The following is a 20375-nucleotide window of genomic DNA, read 5'->3' as shown; positions in this document are numbered from 1 at the left end:
CTACCCCACCCCACCCCACCAAAACGGACAATTGGTGCGCTATCAATGCTCGGAACAACTGATCGAATGTTGCCCCCGCCCTTCCTCCTCAGACAGGCCACATCAACAAACAAAAAAATGTTAGCAAGTATTTAGTATTTATACAGTGCACAGCCTCTTGATATAAAATGCATGAATCCCCCCCCATCCCTCACACAAACACAACTCGCGTTGACTTCATGCATTGCCTCTCTTCGGATGCGATCGGCGGTTTTGTCGCCGCAAAACAGCCCGAGCACTGTGGGAGCTCCGAACGTGGAAACAATCCAACCTGAATGTGTCTTTGTTTGAGATGAAGGGCATCGCCATCGCCGTCTGGGACTATTAAGCCCACTTTCTGAAACAGTGGAGCCGAGTGTATGAGGACGGCTCAAAAATAGAAGCAGTCCCCCCCCCCCCTTCCCACCCCTCCTCCTCCTCGGCTCCCTCAGAGGGGAGGGGAGGGCTCATCAATCCCCACGCCTCCCGTCGGGCTCAGTTACGTCCTGCCGATTGTAGTTGTTTGATGTGCCAAAGTTCTCACTGAGTCTTTTTCTTTGCATGTCTTGTCCGTGTCTGTGTGTGTGTGTGTGTCCGTCTTGTCAGCGGCGATCGTCTCCAGCGAGCAGAACCCCGTCATCATCATAGCGGTGGTGGCCGTGGCGGGGACCATCATCCTGGTGTTCATGGTGTTCGGCTTCATCATCGGGAGAAGGTACGCTCTCGCGGGCCCCATTGACTCTCCGCTCCTGTGAGTCTGCGCTTGTCAAATTAGCCCTCTCTTGTCACTCACGGGCCTCCGCGCCCTCCCACGGTTGTCTTCTCACACGCACACACACACACCAGCACGCAGGCACGCCCGCACACATGTGCGCACCCATCATCTCGTGGCATGCTGTGCTAATGGGTTGTGATGCATCTTTTATTTATTTTTTTCATCCTCAGCACCCCCCTCTCTCTCTTTCCAGCCCTGACGACATTTTTAAGCAATTTCTTTGCAGAGCCATTATGAGACAAGTACTCCAGGGCGAGAGGAAGCTTTGGCTCTGCATTCCTGTGTGTGTGTGTTTGTGTGTCTGTGTGTGTGTGTGTGTGAGATATCCAGGATGGAACATGGCACAGATTTTTCTGTGTTGGCGTTTGTTTGTTTTTCTCACAAAGCCCCCAGCCCATTGTCATTAGCATCATTCCATCACGCACTTCATCAGTGTTTTCAACTGCACGAATGTGCTATTTTAATGCTCGGGTTCGTCAGAATTAGCCTTCCCTGTGCCCCGCCCCCAGTACATTCACTCTCCAATGATGGCAGGATCTCTGACATCAGTAGAAGATAAAGATCCATACGTCTCACTTGAAAGTGTATCAAGGAAATGATGCACAATTGCCAAAATCAGCTAATGTAGACCATGCAAAACACAATGCCAATCAATTCGGTTTTCATTTAGTTTTTTCATTTGTATATTTAAAAAAATATATATACATGTACTGTATATTTGCATATGTATATATACATATATGTGTATATATACTGTAATATGTGTATATATATATATAATATAATATATATAGTTACTTTGGGAGCAGTGGACGACTCCCACTCTGCAACTCTGCGAGAAGAAAACCATATGAGTGACAGAATATTATAACATCTGTGAAAATTGGCTTGTTTGTTTTGTTTCAAAATCCATTAGACATAGAATGCCACATGGTCAGGACTGTTCTTATATTTCTGAAACAGTGGCACTCTCTATCTAGTTATATACAAATAATCCCGATCTGGTAAAAAAAAAAAAAAACTGTGGCCACAAATTTCAACTCTTCTTTATTTTTTGATAAATCTACAGTGTTCTATCCAGCATGTGTCAATTGATAGCTTAGCTTAATTTATTCTGAAGATAATTACTATGATAGAGATTTTATTCTTGATCCTCAAAACAGTGATTTGCCACTAAGATCTTCACTCAAGGTCCACTTACTGGCTCTTCGTTGATCCCAAAATAGTTCAAAATAGCTGCAAAGGTAGTGAGATGTTAGAGTTCTGAACGGCGGAGACAAGGCTGCGCACGAGTCACTTCATCAACAGTAAGTGCATGTCCATCACTCGTGGCTTATTCCACCTTTCACACGTCATCCATCATTTTTTTTTTTTTTCTCAGTTTGTGCTCAAAGACCAACTTTGTGCAGCAAAACGCTCGCTGGAGGGAACCTTCAACACGTTAATATTGCAAAAAAAAAAAAGAACAATATTCCGAGATGTGTTGAACCGTCCTCTACAGCGCATGCATTGTGTGATATGTGACGTGATTAGATATGTGGAGCCAGGCTATGTAGGCTGCCGGGGGTTCACAGCTCCCGCTTCCTCAGCTGGCTTTCCTCGGAGGATTTGTCATGCGCGGCGTTAGCTGCCGCATTAAAATACTTGTAATTTGGGGCGTTCGTTTCCTCTGCACAATCAGTTGATTCTGCCGCCCTCTTCCCCCCCTCTCTCCCCCCCCCCCCCCCCCTATCTCCCCCCCCTCCCCCCGTGTGCAGGCACTGCGGGTACAGCAAAGCAGATCAGGAGGGAGACGAGGAGCTCTACTTCCAGTGTGAGTGTCCAAGTTCACCTATACACACATACACACACACGTACATTTAGACAGGGACATCTCAATCACTGCATGCTGAACAGGAAGGGGTGCTATAAAAAAAAACAAAAAAAAAAAAAACACATTAGCACCCAGAGGCATGAGCGTTTGATCTCAGTTCATTTGATTCGAGTCAAAGCCGGGGAACAATCAGGCGAACATCTGCCGCTGATTGGCTGGACGCAGTCTGTGGAGATGAAGGTGTTGGGGAACTACAAACGCGCGAATGGGAACAGATGTCAGGGAGGGAGGAGAGGTTGAGGTTGTATTCTCTCAAAAAAAAAAAAGGGAGGCATAACTCAGGTGGTTTTAGTGAGCGACAAGGGTGAGAGGAGGCCGGTGTGGTCCGGCAGTACCGGGAAAGTGTGGTGTCGGGATATTTGGAAAAATGACATGACGTGAACAGCAAAAACATGTTGTTAAAGCAATAGAACACAACGCATCTTCTTCGTAGCGTCCATGTTGTTTCCACGTTATGACTGGAAGCTCATGAACACGTCGGCGTCGGAAGAGCGACTTCCCAACTCTGGGAAACGGGACCATCCGAGGAGCGACGTGAATGCACCGTCGTCCACCACGCTCATCCGTGTGTTACTTTAGTTTTCTTCTGAATCATTCCAGTGTCGGTGGGTTTTTGTGCCCACAGACCTGCGGGGTTGTTAATCCACTCTTGCTGCTTTTCCAATATTGTTTAGTTAGCCTCCTGCTAGCAAACGCCAGCTTCTGCTGCGGCTGTCTGATATCCAGTGCTGTGGGCTTCTGCCAGCCAGCCGTTTCTTGCAAAAAAAATACTCCCAAGTGAACGGACAGACGAAATAAGCAGTGATGTTTTACAAGTTTTATTCCAGGTCAGGTTGCGGATGAATTTAGCTGTAATTAAAAACGGAACAAATTGTTATAAATTTGAAAGTTTTGCCACCATTCACAATTGATTCCGTGGCACTTTTGCCATTTAAATTATTAGTTTGCTTTCAATAATGTCAAGTCATTTTTTCTGCACCATGCAGGCGTCAAAAAGTATAATGTGTGCGTTAAAGGATGCATGAAGCTGGGGATGGGAGCATCACAATATGAAGTGATAAAGGTCGGTCAGGAACTTCCATCTACTTTCACCCCTGGCGAGTTACCGGAGCTTCTGGTGCACACACAGTTTGTTCTGTCGAAGGGCCTCCTTCTAGGCCCCTTCTATCAGTAAGAGTGTTTTGTTTTTCAGGTTCTTTTAACACCACCCCTAATGATGCCCCTGGAGATGCAGCTGCAGACTGCTTCCCCAAAGTGGAGCCGTAATGATCCACGCTGTAGGCAAACTGCTGATTTGGAAACAAAAAGGGTCAGGGGGGTGTCACAACGGGTACGGCTAAAGCAGAGGCAGCGCCGGCGAGTCCGGGTTGGCCGACGCTAAGTATCTGACAGATCCATCCCCGGCAGCAGTATAGAGGAAGAGAAAGAAAAACAAACTGGGAGACAACTCAAGCGCCGGCGTCTGGCCCTAATGGAGTGATCCGCCGCGCAATATCAAACGGCGAGAGGCTGCCAGGGCGACAGAAGCCAGATACTGCCAATCCAACATGTGGACCCAATTTGTCTGCCGTGTATAGCGGCGAGGACGGCCACGATAAGACATCTCCTATCAGATCCGCTGACATCTCGGATGGACGAAGCAATTACAGGAGCAAGTGGAGAGAAATCTGGGCCTGCCGGAGTCCCCCCTCGCCGGAGAAACAATGCATTTGTTGTATTTGCGGGCGTTGGGATCGGCCGCATCGCCTCTCTCTCTCCGTAAAGAGAGTTAAGAGTCCCTCCATCTGGATGAGCTGGCAGTTCTGCTCTGTTGTTTTGGTCCAGCGTTTATCCAGTGCATTACGGCCGGAGCTCATTAAATTTGAAAGTTGACAGGTCGTATTGTTATCAGCGGAATTTAAAATGCACAGTGGAATCGCCCCCCCCGTGAGTGGATGTGTTTGCTTAATAGTGCACAATACTGTAATTTGCTGTTAATTTGTGAAAACAGGAACTCCCCCCCCCCCCCAACCTCACTCTAACCTTGTTTGTTTTCCTTATTGGTTACAAACTGCTTCCACTATCACTTCGTGGCTCTTCATGAACTCTTCTCATACCGGTGTTACTGGACAAAAGAATACTGGAGCGATGCAATCTTCTACCATATGAATGGCCAAACGACGATCGAGCCTGAACACACCCGATCAAACTTCTGTTCTGTCAGGCTCATCGTATGACCCAAGAAAGACAAGTTGAGCAACTGGAAACGGCGGACGCTTGAATCTGGATTCCTACAACATAAAGTCAAGGACTTGCGTAACTTGAAATGACCTCCTGGTAATCCAAAAGAGGGATATTTAAACCACATAAATACAAATGGATGGTTTTCAAAGTGAAAGCTGTAAAATGGAATTAAGATTGTAACATTAAAGGAGACATGTCTTGCTTATTATTAGATTCATACATGTTTGTATGCTTTAATAATAAAAACAACTCTCACGCTGTCCATCTGAGTAAGCCAGTATTCACCCATGTCAGAAACGCTTCGTTTTAGCACCTGTCTCTTTAAGCCTCCCTCCCCTTTGGCTTGCGTTGAAAAATATGGTGCGCCTCTGCGAAGATGGTTCTCAAGTCGTGGGTGGTGTATTCTAATGAGCACTGAAAAAAATGAGTTGTTTATGATATGTCCCCTTCAACATCTTAAATTTGGTTAAGCAATAGAGTTTTCAGCTGTTTGTAAAATTCAAATTAGTAGAGCCTCTCTTTGGTTCCAGAGGAAAATGTCTACTTGGGAAACAACCCGACTCATCCATACAACGATATCATGTGTCAATAAATGACCAAGCATGATGAACTGACATAGCCGGTGAGACAGATTATTCTTCAGTGAGGTACTTTCAGGTTTACGGGTTACTTAAATCTTTGCTTCCCATATTTGTGATAGATTTTTTCTTGTGGAAACTCTTTTTTTTTTTTTTTCCACACCGCTCGCTGACTGCTTAGCAATTCCCTCTGAATCACTGGTCTTGGTAACCGTTTTGCCTGTCAAGTGCCCGCCGCTGCGTAGCGTGCATATTTATTCATAACAGTAATCCTCTTACCTTTCTACAGTTAAATTTCCAGGCACCAAGACCTACATTGACCCCGAGACCTACGAGGACCCCAACAGGGCCGTCCATCAGTTTGCCAAGGAGCTGGACGCCTCCTGCATTAAAATTGAGCGGGTTATCGGCGCAGGTGAGCACCATCCCAATTTCTCTCAGCCCCTTGCTGTTTAGTCACTCCGTGCTCTCATATATCACACTGACAGCCAGATATTTACACCTTGGCACAGCTTTGTGCATTGTATATTGATAGTGCCATTGCAAAGAGAGGCGGGGGGGGGGTTCATTGCAATTAACGTGTGGGCTGCATCTGGTGGAGGCAGTCACCGAGATCTTTTCCACAGCTGAGAAATTGCTGCCACATGGATTTTTACAGAGGTGGTCAATGACAGTATCTATGCTACACTAGCGTGTCTTATTATAGGTCTTGCTTACACTCCCCCGAGTAGAACAAGATGTCGTATTCCACCGCTGCACAGCTGCTTTGTCTCAAAATACACTAATAAATTTGTCATTACGAAGTGCTTTTTAAAAACATTTTAAACCCCACCCACACCTCACTCACGAACGGCTTCGTCCCAACACAGGAGAGTTCGGGGAGGTGTGCAGTGGCCGGCTCAAGCTGCCCGGGAAGCGGGAGGTGTCGGTCGCCATCAAGACGCTGAAAGTGGGCTACACGGAGAAGCAGAGGCGGGAATTCCTGTGCGAGGCCAGCATCATGGGCCAGTTCGACCATCCCAACGTGGTTCACCTGGAGGGAGTCGTGACGAGAGGTAATCACACTCGAAAGGGAAATTAATATGTGAAGCGTGAGCTCAGAGGAGTCGGTTTTAAGGCGAGACACCACGGGGCAAAAACATTGTTTTTCATGCACTGGTACATTTTGAGGCTTTTTTGCCTCCATAACATGTCCAATTTCAGAGTAGTGGAAAGAAAACATCCAAAGTACACATTCAGGTGTTTATTTTACTACTTTATCTATTTGCGTTTGTTAGTTTCTCCTAAATTCACCAAATCTTACCATTAGATCATGCCTCATTTGCATATTTAAACATAAACCCAATTCTTTTTTCAATTTATTTATCCAATTCAACAGCAATCTCTACTTCAGTTGCACTTCACCAAGCCTTACATTTTCATTCCTATCTCTATTCTGAAGGTTTCTACTGAGGGTGTTTTTCATTCATAGCCTGATTTATAGAACATTGTATACCTAAAAACACGGCAAAAATTTGTTTTGCTGTCGACAGTATTTTCTGATTTATGGAGTCATAAGAGATATCCAAAATCCCTTCTGTAAAAAGCTTTGAAGCTAATATGTCACAAAATGAAACAACAATTTGGAACCTTTTATCCAATGTTCTGGAAATGTATACAAATCAGCACATAAGATAATGCATCATCTGCATATTTAAGCATGCAATTTCAGAAAAACAGAATTGGTATAATGTTAGTGATGAACTGGGGAACTTTCATGGTGGTATATATTAATTATAATTATTTCCCTATTCACTTGGGGTGTCACCCCTTAAACATCCTGCAAGATCAGTTTCATCAAAGCATATTTAGCTTTGGGAGGTAAAAGCGTCGTAGTTAGAGTGATATTATATCTGATTAAATTTGCCACAGTCCTTGTTTAACATTTTCTCATTTAGACACTGTAATAAAAGGAGCAGATGGTAACTTTTAATTAAAAGCCAATACACGCGGCTAAAAATAACTCCAAAGCAGATCCGGCATAGTTGTTTGTGAAGCATTTTGTGAGTAAAACAAATTCTGCTCCGAATTGATCACCCTCTCCATTTTCCGTCTCTTCTGTTCACTAGGGAAGCCCGTGATGATTGTCCTCGAGTACATGGAGAACGGCTCATTAGACGGTTTCCTCAGGGTGAGTGTCACCTTGGAAAGTGCCGGAGCATCTTCTGTAACTTTCCTTTTTTTGCATCTGCCAGAGAGCGTCCCAGAGAGCAGGCGGTCTGCAGTCGGATCTGTGCGTCGCATAAATATCATAAATCTTGTGCTGGAGCTGCTGCAGTGCTGTGACCTACATTTCCCACATGGTCAGCGGAGACGGCTGACCCGCCTGTTTTTTTTTCTCTCTCTCTCTGTGTGCCCCGCGCAGAAACACGATGGTCAGTTCACAGTCATCCAGTTGGTGGGGATGCTGCGGGGCATAGCGGCGGGAATGAGATACCTCTCCGACATGGGATACGTCCACCGAGATCTGGCTGCGCGAAACATCCTTGTCAACAGCAATCTCGTATGTAAAGTGTCTGACTTCGGCCTGTCAAGGGTGATCGACGACGATCCCGAGGCTGTCTACACAACAACTGTGAGTCAATTAAAGTGCTAGCCAGAGCCCTGTCTGAATCCTCTAATCGAGTCACAGCCGGTGCATGAAAATAGAGCAGAGGCGCTGGTGCACGCCCAAGTGGTCTGCACCATTTTTTATTTGCAAAACAAGATATGTCCCAGTGCAACTTTCTGACTATTCACAGGTTGTAACTAATGTCTTATTTAGGGTTAGTTAATCATTTACTAACTAATCCGTCCTAAACCTTTATTAAGAACAACTTTAGGGTTGGGAAATGTCTTTGCTAGCTTATGTGTCAACTGAGTTTATTATAAATGCAACATTATGGGTCATGGACTTTTTTTTTAAGCATCAAATTGACAATATGGAACTACAGCATACTTGTACGAGAGCCATGCTGCAACAACCAATCACAAGCAAAACACCCCAAGAACATGAAAAATGGGAGGGGTTGAGTCAACACTTTCACAATCGATTCTTTGTAAGCCATTTTTCCGGGCTTGTAAATCAAGTCATTTTGTGTTTTTTATACTGCTGGCAAAAAAAAAAAAAAAAGCAGAACTGTCTCCTGAGGCAGGGAAGGCATTTTTCACTCAAATGTACATGTCAGGTCAACATGTCAATGCACTTCTAATGAAGATGAATGTGAAAAAGCAATACATAAAAAGGGGCATGAGATTCTCACTTCACAATGATCCGTTAAGTCTGCATTCATAAGTCATGTCTGCAGTTGTAATAGTAAATACGCTGTTAATAACTAAACTTAAGTGTAGATGCCCTGCAGCAACAATCACCAATGGGATGCTACGCAACCTTGTTGTTCTTATTAATGATTCATCTATTACACATTAATAAATGATTTACTAACCAGTACTAAAGCCACAGATCCCATCATACAAATGCATGCCTTATTAGAAAGTGGTGGCAGTATTTTTGCTCAAGTTTGTGGGAAAGTTGTTATTTCTTTGTGTTTTGACCCTGTGTGTAACTGTGAAACTCTCTCTAATTGATGTTTTTAGGGGAAGATGCAGGATATAATGCATTTGATCTTTACTCCAGCCACTGACCTGCATTTTACTGAACAGGGCGGCAAAATACCCGTCCGATGGACCGCGCCAGAAGCCATACAGTATCGTAAATTCACCTCTGCAAGTGACGTGTGGAGTTATGGCATTGTCATGTGGGAGGTCATGTCCTATGGGGAACGGCCCTACTGGGATATGTCCAATCAAGATGTAAGTTACTACCTGGTATGAAGCCATTGAGTTACTTTGACATTCTGCTGATGGACTACCTCATAACCAAAGACCATAAAAAAAGAGACGGATATGTGCTGATTTTAAAGAGTGATTTGAAGAAAATTTGAGCATTTTTTGCTATTTTCTATCATTTCTTTGAGTTTCTAAAGCATAAATCATGTGTTGCTGACAAATAACAAGCTCATAAAAAGAGAGCGTCAGTACGGTCTGGGAAAACAACTTTTTTTTGCCAACTATCATCTGAAACGGGGCAGGGATTTTCCCCGAGATTCATCCCATAATTAATCCTCACAAAGTCATTCCACTAAAACATAAATATCCCGAACAAAACTCCCACTTTGTAGTTCTGCTTCGAGACGTTTTCTTGCGGGACCCTCACGAAAAACAAGCCGGCCGGGACGGTAACCTTGTGCCTTAATTAGTTCAAGAAGTCTTGCTACGATCACGCAGTCTGAATCCATCTGAAGGAGAAACAGACCCGGAGTGGGACTCGCATAGAAATCCTGAGAACGTGGATTTGATGCTGGTTTCAATATAAACAAGAGGAGTGGAAAGAACTTGTCATGCAGAAGGCTTTTGATTCAAATGCCCTTAAAAGTTTATAATTACTTATGCTAATGTCAAACCAGTGTGAGTAGCAGTGGTGAACCAATTAAACAGGCGGCAACTCGAGCATATTTAGGCGTTTGCATTTTATTTGTTGCTTTGTTGTGGGTTTTGGATACAAGGATGTAAAGACATAGATACGCTCTGAATTTACACGTCGACGTGTGAAAAAAGTTTCCGCGCAGCTGCATCAGCTGGCCATTGTCACACCTCTTTAATATGTCACAGGTGCTCTTGGTCCTTTACCAGTCAGGGAGGGTTTAACACAATACGTTGATGTGTTGCATTACGGGAAGTGTAGGATCCAATGTTTTCCGAGCTGGACCCACGCTTGTTTGTAAATGTCAGGAAATCTGCTGCTTTGACTTTTTTTTTCTTCAATCCGTCTTTTGCAACCCCCCCCCCCCCCCAACTGTATGGAGTGCAGTACACAAGTTTATAGAGTACTTCTTTAATTATCCCTTTTATAGGTGTTTTGACACCCGTCAATGAAACGTGTAAAGACCTCAGTACAGTCACTTACTGCAAGGGAAGGAATTAATTGACATCCCTCTTGTTGTACATAAAACATAACTAGATTTATGTTGGATATTTACAAAAGCAATAAGTATTTTAATGAAGTCAAACCTCAGTCAAGCACAACTCAATCAAATTAAGATACCAAATATCAAATTAAACTATTAATACACACAGTTTCAAAGTCCCAGAATCTTCTCCCACCTGACTGCTGATGTTGTGAAACATCTGATGTCGGGGGTTCTTTTATGTGCTTTAATTGAATCAGAAACTGTATCTTTAAAGTGCCTTCGCATCAACTAAATAGCAAGAGCTGACTCCTGACATTGCCCAGACTTTTCTTCCTCAGAGAACACAGTCCCACAATTCTTTTTTTTTACAAATGTCACAAATTGCTATAATGATTAACTCACCGACAGTTCCCTGAGTGCTGTCGCCAGCCTTCCTGCCAACTCCCACTAAGGGAGTCCAACTGCGGCGGACCACTCGAAGCTGTCCCTTATCGTCGGACATTTGGCACATTTTGATTGATGGCGGATGGCGAGTTTGTGCGGGCCTCAAGATTTCTATACGGTGCATGGTGTTTAGCACCCACAGCGTCAGGCCCAAACATTATTAAGATTCTCCGGCGCTCCAAAGCAGAGGCTTGCTGATTTGAACAATCAGATGTTAGAAATGCTAAACAAGATGGCCGGGGCATTAAAGAGCCGTATGTGGTGCTGCTTGCCAGACATCAATGTCAGAAATTTTTCACACTTCGTCAAGATGTCAGCAAACATCCTCTGGGTGCTGCGGGAAGAACGTTATTTGCATTTTTCTCAACAGTTTCGGTGTTTTGACACCTTTTTCCCACCGTGTGTCATTCTCGTCTGAGCGGTCCTGACTGAAATAGCTGATGATAATATGCAAAAATGTACACCGCTGCTTATCCACACAATAAATAAAGGGGAGCCAATCAAATCAAAGTGCCCGCTGCACCTACTGCTCTCCAGTCATTGACTTTTAATGAACTCAGAGCTAAACTGCATGCATGATGCAGAGTGACAATAGATTAGGTTTAAAAGGCACTGTGAAAAGATTGTTTCTATTATTCACAGAGCTGTATAAATATAGTCTCCTGTTTACTCACATGGCATATAAGGAACTTAATACTTAAAATGTAACTTTGACATTGTGGAACCTTAACGGTTATAAGTAAAATATCAGCCAATAAAGACGGGTGTAATAGAATCATATCTCCTAAAGAGCTGCGTAAAAGCTTAACTGCAGGGTTTTGCTCTAACTGAATTGTTTTTTTAACTGGGCCCAGCGAGAGGAGAGCTTCAATACTCAAGCAAAGGCAAACTAAAAGCATACATTGTCTTTTCAGGATCAGTAAATGAGAAGAAATGGCTGATTTTGGGAATGTGCACGGTCTGAATAGATCTCACAACCTTTTTTTAACATGACCATCAAATGAAAGTCCATTTATTTATATCATGCTGGATCTCACATCCTTTGTTTTGGCCATTATAAGCTATGACTCATTATAACATTCATCTCATCAACTTCTCTAATGAGATGTAGGGGCTTGGCGAGTAGTTTGACAAAGGTTTACAACAGAGCGCAATAGACAAAAACACAAGCCAACAGCCAAGTTAGCCATTTCCATGAACGTAAAAATGAATACAAAAATTAAGCTAAACTGCCAATATACTCCATCAGAGGGGCCTGTCAGTATCATATAGCTTTGCCAACCCTCGCCCACCACACCTTTGTTGTTTAAAACTGAATATCTGACTGCTCGTTTATACGCTTCTGGTGCTACTAAAGGCTAATTATAAAGGGTTTAATGAAGGTGGTACTGAAGGCTGATACCAAAGGGTTGGGGGTTAGGGTGATAGTATAAGCTGATACCAAAGTGTTTGGGGTTAGGTGTAGAATGATACTAAGTGCTGGTATTAATGACTCCCTCTGTTTTGCATTTCCCAGGTCATAAAGGCAATAGAGGAAGGCTACCGTCTTCCAGCCCCAATGGACTGTCCACCAGGCCTGCATCAGCTAATGCTGGACTGCTGGCAGAAAGACAGAGCCGAACGTCCCAAATTCGATCAGATAGTTGGCATCCTTGACAAGATGATTCGCAACCCTAACACATTGAAAACCCCAGTGGGAACATGTATAAGGTAAGGAACCCCCCCCCCAAATGAATCATTTTTAAATGTGGCTTCATACAATAAGGAATTTGAACTTTTACGTTAGTGCATTAGTGGATGATCGAAAGTGTCCAACAGATGATTTAGCCTCTGTAGTTCACAGATGAAAGATAAATCCCGGGGGGATCGATACCACAAAGCAGCTTCCATGGCTTTATGGTCAATAGCAGGGCTTTTAAATCAATCTCTGTAATGAGTTCTTGGTACTTTTAAAGTGCAGTGGGAACTCCAGACCTCACGCTGACGTTTGTCAGATGAATTCTATTTGCAGTCAGAACATACTTTCCCCGAGCTGAGATCGAGAGGTTACAGCTGGTTAAAAAGCGCTTCATTATATGGAGACCGTATGTCGGGAATGTAATCAGATTGAAAAGATATTGACAGAAATATTTTTCTGAAGCGAGCTGACACGCTGCATGTCTTTGTGAATTTCTTATTGATTGAAGCCTCCAATCAGTTTTTCCTCCCCCCCTCTCGCAATTTGCTGCACCGCTGGATGCCTTTTGGTCGTCACTTTGTCTCGTCTCCTGCTTGATTGTGTTTTCAGCGGAACGTTTCCTTTTTCACGCGAGACATAAACATCATTCTGTGCTCATCCCGCAGACCAATTAGTCCACTGTTGGATCAGAGCACGCCAGACTTCACCGCTTTCCGCTCAGTGGGAGAGTGGCTGGAAGCCATCAAGATGGAGCGATACCGAGACAACTTCACAGCGGCTGGCTACAGTTCCCTGGAATCTGTGGCCAGGATGTCAATCGAGTAAGTAGATGTGAAGCCCCTCACGCGGTTTAAGCAGCAGCAGAGAACATTAATACCAGCCACACTCAAGACTGTGATCTCACCTACACTTCCCTTCTTTCCATCCCAACATGAGGAAACAAATCTACTTTGTTGCATTTTGCCTCCAAGCAGAGTTTTGTCATACTGCCACCCCATGAGGTTCATGAGTTTCTGTACGTTATCATACATCTTCAATTACTGGCCTGGGCCTTTATTCACCCAAACTTGAGAGATAACCAGACCTTTATTTCTTCCATGATTTAACACTGTATATACTATACAATTTTTAGGAAGACGCCTCTCTGACAGCCAATAAATGAACAATGCAAACTCAACACCTCCATGTTCATCTGTCTTGTCAAATTCAATGTAATGTACATTTCCACAACACTAAATCCATCACTTCAACAACAGAGGCATCTTATACACACTGCTCTATTGAGTTTGTCTTTATTTTCAATCTTTTCTAGTTTGCGTTTCTTTTTCATTGTTACCCTCAATGAAACACGTGCACAGATGTTTCACATTAAAAGCCTTCTAGGGGCTCAAAGGGCGTAGTTCCTCCCTATGCTGGTTGGCTTTTAAGGCAAAAATCCACACAAACAATTGAGTTGTGTTTATTGTGGCTTAATTTAAAACGGATGGAAAACAGCTAATTAGAAGTTCTTGGAATTGATTAGTGAGAACAGTGTTTCTGCTGTAAAGATTGCCGTAACACAGTGTACTATAAATCTTTACACGTTGACTTCAAAATAACAGCGACAATTCGGTGAACGTGATTTTACATGCAACTTCAAATTCATTCAATAAATCAGTCGGTCTGTCAGTAGTAAATAAATGAAAAGTACACAAAGTAATTAATAAGTATTACATAATGAATAACATCATTGATAATTGAAAAATAACTACTGCCTGACAACCATTTCAGAGAAAAATTTAATTCCAATTGTGAGAATAATTCGTCAACAATACATTGAGTGTCATTGAGAAACTTCCGGTTTACACAGACCAATTTCACTTCAAAATAAGAGCCTCCTCAGACAATATCAGGACATTCTTACGTGGAATTTCACAATTAAGGCCCTCTCAAATGCCATATGCGAGCTGTGTTCCCCCTAAATTCAAATGAGTTTTCCAAAATGATCAGGCTGGTATGATCATACGCGTCAAAGGGTTCAATCCGAAAGTTATGTTATGTTGGAGAAAATGTAAAAAAAAAAGAGAGATGTAAATCATAAGTGTTTCGCAGTACCTCGTCAAGCATTCCCATGTTGTGTGTCCTCATCCTCATGAACTCGTGTGAACTCTTTGCTTTTTCTTTTTTCTTTTATTGCATTCTTACTAGTTGACAGCGGCTGAATATGAGCGTCAGCCCAGACTGTGGCTTGCCCTTGAGTTGTTACTCAGAACTCCCATTGACCATCAGATGTCAACATTCGTCTCCGCATTCCCATAAAATGCTCAAGGGTTCTAATGAACTTCCGAACATACTTCCCAAGATAAAACAAAACTTCACATCATTCTTTTGTTTTTCTTTTTCAACATCATCCTTGATATCGATGTTAAAAATGTAGCATTGAGATACATAAACAAGCCTGCTGCGTTTTAGCTGCCTTTATGTTTTTTTTATGTACCTTTTACTCACAATAATGACAAAGCTGAGGCTGTAAATGGCACTTGTTTGGCCCCTGACTGTGGTCCAGTGCATTGATTGATGTGTTGTCTTGTCTTCCCAGGGACGTGATGAGCTTGGGGATCACGCTGGTGGGCCATCAGAAAAAGATCATGAGCAGCATACAGACTATGAGAGCCCAGATGCTGCACCTCCACGGCACGGGTGTCCAGGTGTGACGAACCACGGACGGGGCGAGAAACAAAAAAAAAACAACAACTAAAAAAAACAGAACTTGTGATCTGGAGCAGTGCCTGGGACGTAAAAGCGGGATAATCGTCAAAGTAAACGGACATCTGTTACGTCTGACTCTTCCGGCTGTGTCTGGAGTGAAATCATTCCTTTGTTCCTCAGTGAAGGATTGCGGTCCGCCTCTTCAAAAAGGGCGCTAAAGAAAGGAAAAGGGCGGTGGGGGAAAAAACTGCAACAAAAAAAAAAGAAACTACCTGGACGAGATGACTTTCTATTCACTTTTTTATTTTTTTTTAGAAGCGTTTATGAACTCAACCATATATCAAATGGAAAGGAGTTTGACGCTTCCGTTTCTTTAATTTAATAAATGACTTAAGTGCACACCATGGCTATGGATTACCTTTAAAAAGAACAAAAAAAACAATGTGTCTACTTGCGGTGCTTTTACTTATTTCTCTTTCTAATTTGTTTATTTTGCATCTGTCTGCCACAGTGACATGTTGCCCACGCAGCAGTTTTTCTTTTTTTCTCTCTCTCTTCTATTTGGACTTGACAACAGGGTAAACTCTCTTTTATCCAAACGCAGAGGGAACTTTTTAGGCGCAGATTCAAAAGGTACTTTTTTGTGCTGCTGACACATGCTGGACTGTTTGCAGTGACTCGTGTTTCCATTCATGTGCTGTTGAAGTGAAAACAGTAACCTCTCGTGCTCGTGGGGGGTTTCGACATGGTTTCAACCAGTTTTTTTTTTTATTAAGGAATTTCCTGAAGAGTGCAACACTGAGGACGCGAATTGTTCTTCTAAATCAAAAGACTTTTATATCAGAGTAGCAATATCCTTTGTCTTAGTGTTCACTACGGGAAACGCAGAACGGTTACATGGTTATTGAGTATAGGCTCTTGCAGCACTGTTGACAGATTTGATCGAAATTGAAGCCACCACAAATTGTTTTGCCATCATGTTGCACACAGTGTTCGTTTGGGTGCAAGTACATTTTTTAAAAGGGTGGATCCAAGAACGTTGTAGACGTAATACTGCCTTAAAAAAATGCGTTAGATTAAGTATTGCCGCTATTTTAGGCACTTCACTGGCAATGCTTTCTGCATTCATTTAAAGGGTGGACAAGCTCCCTATTTTTATTATTTTCTTGTAGTGTTGATGTCTTTTTATCTGGAACTTGAACTGGTGAAATCGAGCGCACGGACACGGTTTAATGCCACGAGCGACACGGTCAGTGAAGAGACGGACTAAACAGAGCAATAATTACCAGGTAGAAATGGTCCTCGCCTGAAATTTTTATGTTTTTTTTATAGGTGCTAGGTTTTATCGCATGTGTGTGCTGTGCTGAGACAAACCCTTTGGAAAAGATTCAGTCACCGTCGGAAACTAAAGGAATGTACCTCTTCGACCTGAAAACGGTTTGAAAAAGAAGTGCTCGAGAAATCGGCCGTGCCAAGTCATCAAAAGAAATAATCATGTCGTATTTGGCCGCTACGATACGCTAAAACGTTTTGTTGGAAATCAAACGCGGCATGGAAATGTTCAATTGGGTGGCTGGAGAGATGAAAGAGGCCCCCGTTCGAAACTCTAGAAAGGTGCCACTTAGCCATGCTGACATCATCTTCCGACACCTACGCCGTTGTCCAGAAATCAAAAGAGCCACTTCAAGGTTCCCGGTCTGGAAATCAGGACCAAACGACGGAGCTCCAGTCGGACGCGGATAGAGCCGTTAACCCCCCCCCCCCATTGCCCCAGCTCTGCAGACACGCTATGGTGGCTCCCTTATTTATTCCTGCGTCTCTGCCGCTCACCCCTCACAGGCGTAGTAGATGTGACGGAACATGCATTAAAGTGTCTCTTAAGATTGCTCCTCTTTTCTCCCATACGTCTTTTTTTACGGAGAACCGGGGGGGGGGAGTCTTTGTAGAAGATGTGCTGAAAGCCAATCAACCTATTCTGTGCCATCTGTCTCCACTTCAAATGCGAAAGAAAAAAAAAAAAAACGTTCCCATGTTGAGTGTTTTCTCAGTGCAGTATTCTTTCATGAGGAAATGCATTTATTCAGCTGTCACATAAACAGGAGTGGTGTTGATGGAGAAAAACCATTACAACCATGTCTTCTACTGCTGCTGTAACCTGAGATACATCTGTGGATCCACTCATTTCTTTCATCTCGAATGCATAGAAAAAGCATTATCCCTCACTGATGGAAGAGTAAAACCATTACTAGCTTTCTTCATTCTCCCGGTCATCTCTAAAACTGCATCCACACATTAAGCCAGGTACCTTTGAAAACACGTGAAAGATTGATGTGAGCCTGCCTATAGACACTGTTGAGTAAGGTTTGTCTCCTGTAAAGAGGTTACTCGAATCTTAAAACGGATGTGGACACCAGACATGCACGACGGCAAAGACTGTATGTTCACGTACATTTGTCAGCACATACTGTCATACTTCTTGGGCTGGATGCCAATGGCATGTAGACCCTCTTACAGCCAACGTCAACAGAAATATGCTAGCGCATCCAGACAAGTTAGCAAGCTTTAAACATTGAATTAAAAGAGTTACCGGCATCAAAATGTTTGCGATCGTAAAACAAAAATGGTTTTAGGATGCACCTAAGGAGAATTTTATCATCAGGTGCCCATGATGCCAATTATTTTCACAGTTAATCCATTGATTTATAAAACAGTGGAAAACTGATCATCACATTTTCTCAACGCCCAGTCGACCCTACTTTAACCCGGACACTTATCTTCAAATGCCGTGTTTTGTCCAGCTAACTTTCCGAAATCCAAGCAGATATCCAATTAGCTCGCGTAAAGGACTACAGAATGAGCTGCAATTCAATAACCGTACTTGTTCTATTGTCCGACAACAGAGAAAAGAAAAAAAAAGTTAATGATGACTACCAACTGTTGAGTTTGGCTGTATGAAAACACTCAATGATGACAGAAACCAGGAGGTTTAACCGGGCCCTGCCTGTGCCACTGTTGAACCAGATATGCTGGCTGTGATTGTAGTTTCACTGACCCCCAAAGGAGACAAAATGTCCTGTTTTCCTGTTGTGCTGCTGCTTGGTGAGGACAGACATCTTAATCTCTTTTAGTCACCAGAATGCAGCCTCTGCCAATTGCTTTTTCTCCCTTCTGAAGCATTTTTTGATGACTATGAAACCTTTTACCACCTTCACTTTCCCTGCCTTTAAGAAGTGAACGTACATTTCCCTGAAAAAGCTAGTGTGGATTTCTTCGCATGTAAACTTTTTTTCTTTCAGAATGATCCAACTTAGTGTGGATGTATAGTTAGATCCATTTCCACTCACCTTTGTCAGGAGACACCAGGAATTAGCCCTGACCGGCTCTGAGCCCCCCCCTCCTCTGTGTCAAACACACCCTCCCTTTATCCATACAGCAGAGCTCAGCAATTGGGCCTTGGCCAGACCTTTGAATTGAATACCGGCATGAAGTCATTCAGTCAGCACAAAACTCCCCGGTTCGCAGGCGGCACTCTCTCTCACACACACACCCCCATCCACACACACACACACACACTCCGCTCTGATTTTAAAACCGGGCCTCTGGAGGCCCTTTTACACCCCAGGGTAGAATGCCTCTGTCCTCATTTTGTTTTTCCTGTGCTGGGGAAACTTAAGCCAAATTGAGATTAAGGCTGGGATGCAATCGATTCGACGTCCCACTCACCTGTAACCTTCACCGCCAGAAGTCACTTTATTGTCTGTTTCAGCTCGTTTCATCCGCATTTTTAAACTTCAGGTCGCTCAACTCTGGACGAGAAAAGTTTTGTTGTGGCTCTATTTCAGCAAAAGAAAAAAAACACAAAAAAAGAATACAAAATGTAAAAAAATGACAAAAAATAAATACCTACAGGATGTAGAGGTGGTTGGTTGGAATCAGGAATAGCAGATAGAGTATGAAGTTATTTTTCAAATCTTGTGGTTCAGCAGTTGGAAGTTAGTTTCGCCGCTTTGGTCGAGGCGGTGGATAATTCCAAAGAGTGCAGCGCTGTTGATTGTGTCGGAGAGAGACGAGATTTGAGGGGATCTTTGTATATGTACTAATTGTAAAACTTGTACATTTTATTTATATTGTTTTTTACACATATTACTCAGTAGAGAGCTCTGAATACATTGAAAATGCACTATATTTTTCTATCTCGCAGATGAATTATTGTCAACCACCAAGATTTCAGTTGTACATATTTTTTTTTTTTTTTCATTTAGGACCAAAGACAGCTGATAGGATTTCCATCTTTACTTTGACTTTGTTTCTGATTTTTGCGTTTTTAGTTTGTTGTACAGTAATACAAATTGTCAATTTATTATTTATTTTTCTGTGATGAAAGTATTGAGAATATCCACTGGTCAAAATATTTTCCCCAACAGCAGAACTGTACGATCATTTAATTAGACAATTTCTTGTTACATAGACAATTCTCTTTGATTTGTAACCTTTGTAATAGACTGTACATATATTTTTGGAAATATAATACAATCTCTATAGAAGGTTTGGGTGTCCTTTGCAGTGTTCTAACTCATTTTCATACCTGATGTTGTGTTCTCGTTATCAGCTATTTCTTTCGGTTAATATTGTTGAGATCAGACATCCATGTGAGTACATCTTTTTTTTTTGTAATAAATTTTGAATACGAGGAGTTAGTGAGGATGTCTGGTCTGATGCCACCATTTTCTAAAGACACAATGTGACCAATGACTTACTTATACATCTGTTCTAAGCCATTATTAAGAAAACATGCTATCCCTAGAGTAAGACTGATTTCATTGTTGAGGATTTCTGGACTTTTCAGTTTTTTAAAGCCAGCTCAAAATCTATCTTCTGTTTTTGTCCCTTAACCCAAATATTTAAAAACTTCAGCTCGGTCTTAATTAGTTGAGTCATGGACCAAGGCTTTTTAGAGTGAACTGCACACGACAGCAACTCCTTTAACCAAACTCAACAATATATGTTTTGTTATCAATGGAAACAGAACACATGGCAATTGACATTATTCGTTTGAATGCTACAATTGTAGGCTTTTCACACTGCGCTTTAGCCCCAGGCTAAAGGGAGC

At 42.7% G+C, this 20375-nt stretch overlaps 1 protein-coding gene across 8 annotated transcripts in view; it reads left to right on the top strand.

The window, feature by feature from the left end:
- Nucleotides 1-19806, top strand: part of epha7 (eph receptor A7) — an 87039-nt gene extending 67233 nt beyond the window's left edge. The window contains exons 8-17 of one of the 8 annotated variants that reach the window (XM_031861664.1): nt 625-733; nt 2566-2606; nt 5757-5882; nt 6337-6522; nt 7576-7637; nt 7872-8081; nt 9083-9298; nt 12416-12609; nt 13243-13398; nt 15156-19806. In XM_031861664.1, coding sequence (XP_031717524.1) covers nt 625-733; nt 2566-2606; nt 5757-5882; nt 6337-6522; nt 7576-7637; nt 7872-8081; nt 9083-9298; nt 12416-12609; nt 13243-13398; nt 15156-15270 — 1415 coding nt within the window. In that variant the 3' untranslated portion in view covers nt 15271-19806. Of the gene's footprint in view, nt 1-624; nt 770-2550; nt 2607-5756; nt 5883-6336; nt 6523-7575; nt 7638-7871; nt 8082-9082; nt 9299-12415; nt 12610-13242; nt 13399-15155 lie in introns of all 8 variants that reach the window. The other 7 variants (XM_031861667.1, XM_031861663.1, XM_031861666.1 and 4 more) reach the window with 7 other exon arrangements.
- Nucleotides 19807-20375: the final 569 nt, after the last annotated feature.

The sequence above is a fragment of the Anarrhichthys ocellatus genome, unplaced genomic scaffold, assembly GCF_004355925.1.
Source record: "Anarrhichthys ocellatus isolate YVR2014 unplaced genomic scaffold, GSC_Weel_1.0 scaffold25, whole genome shotgun sequence".
Lineage (NCBI taxonomy): Eukaryota > Metazoa > Chordata > Actinopteri > Perciformes > Anarhichadidae > Anarrhichthys > Anarrhichthys ocellatus.
This window is presented reverse-complemented; position numbering and strand designations above follow the sequence as displayed.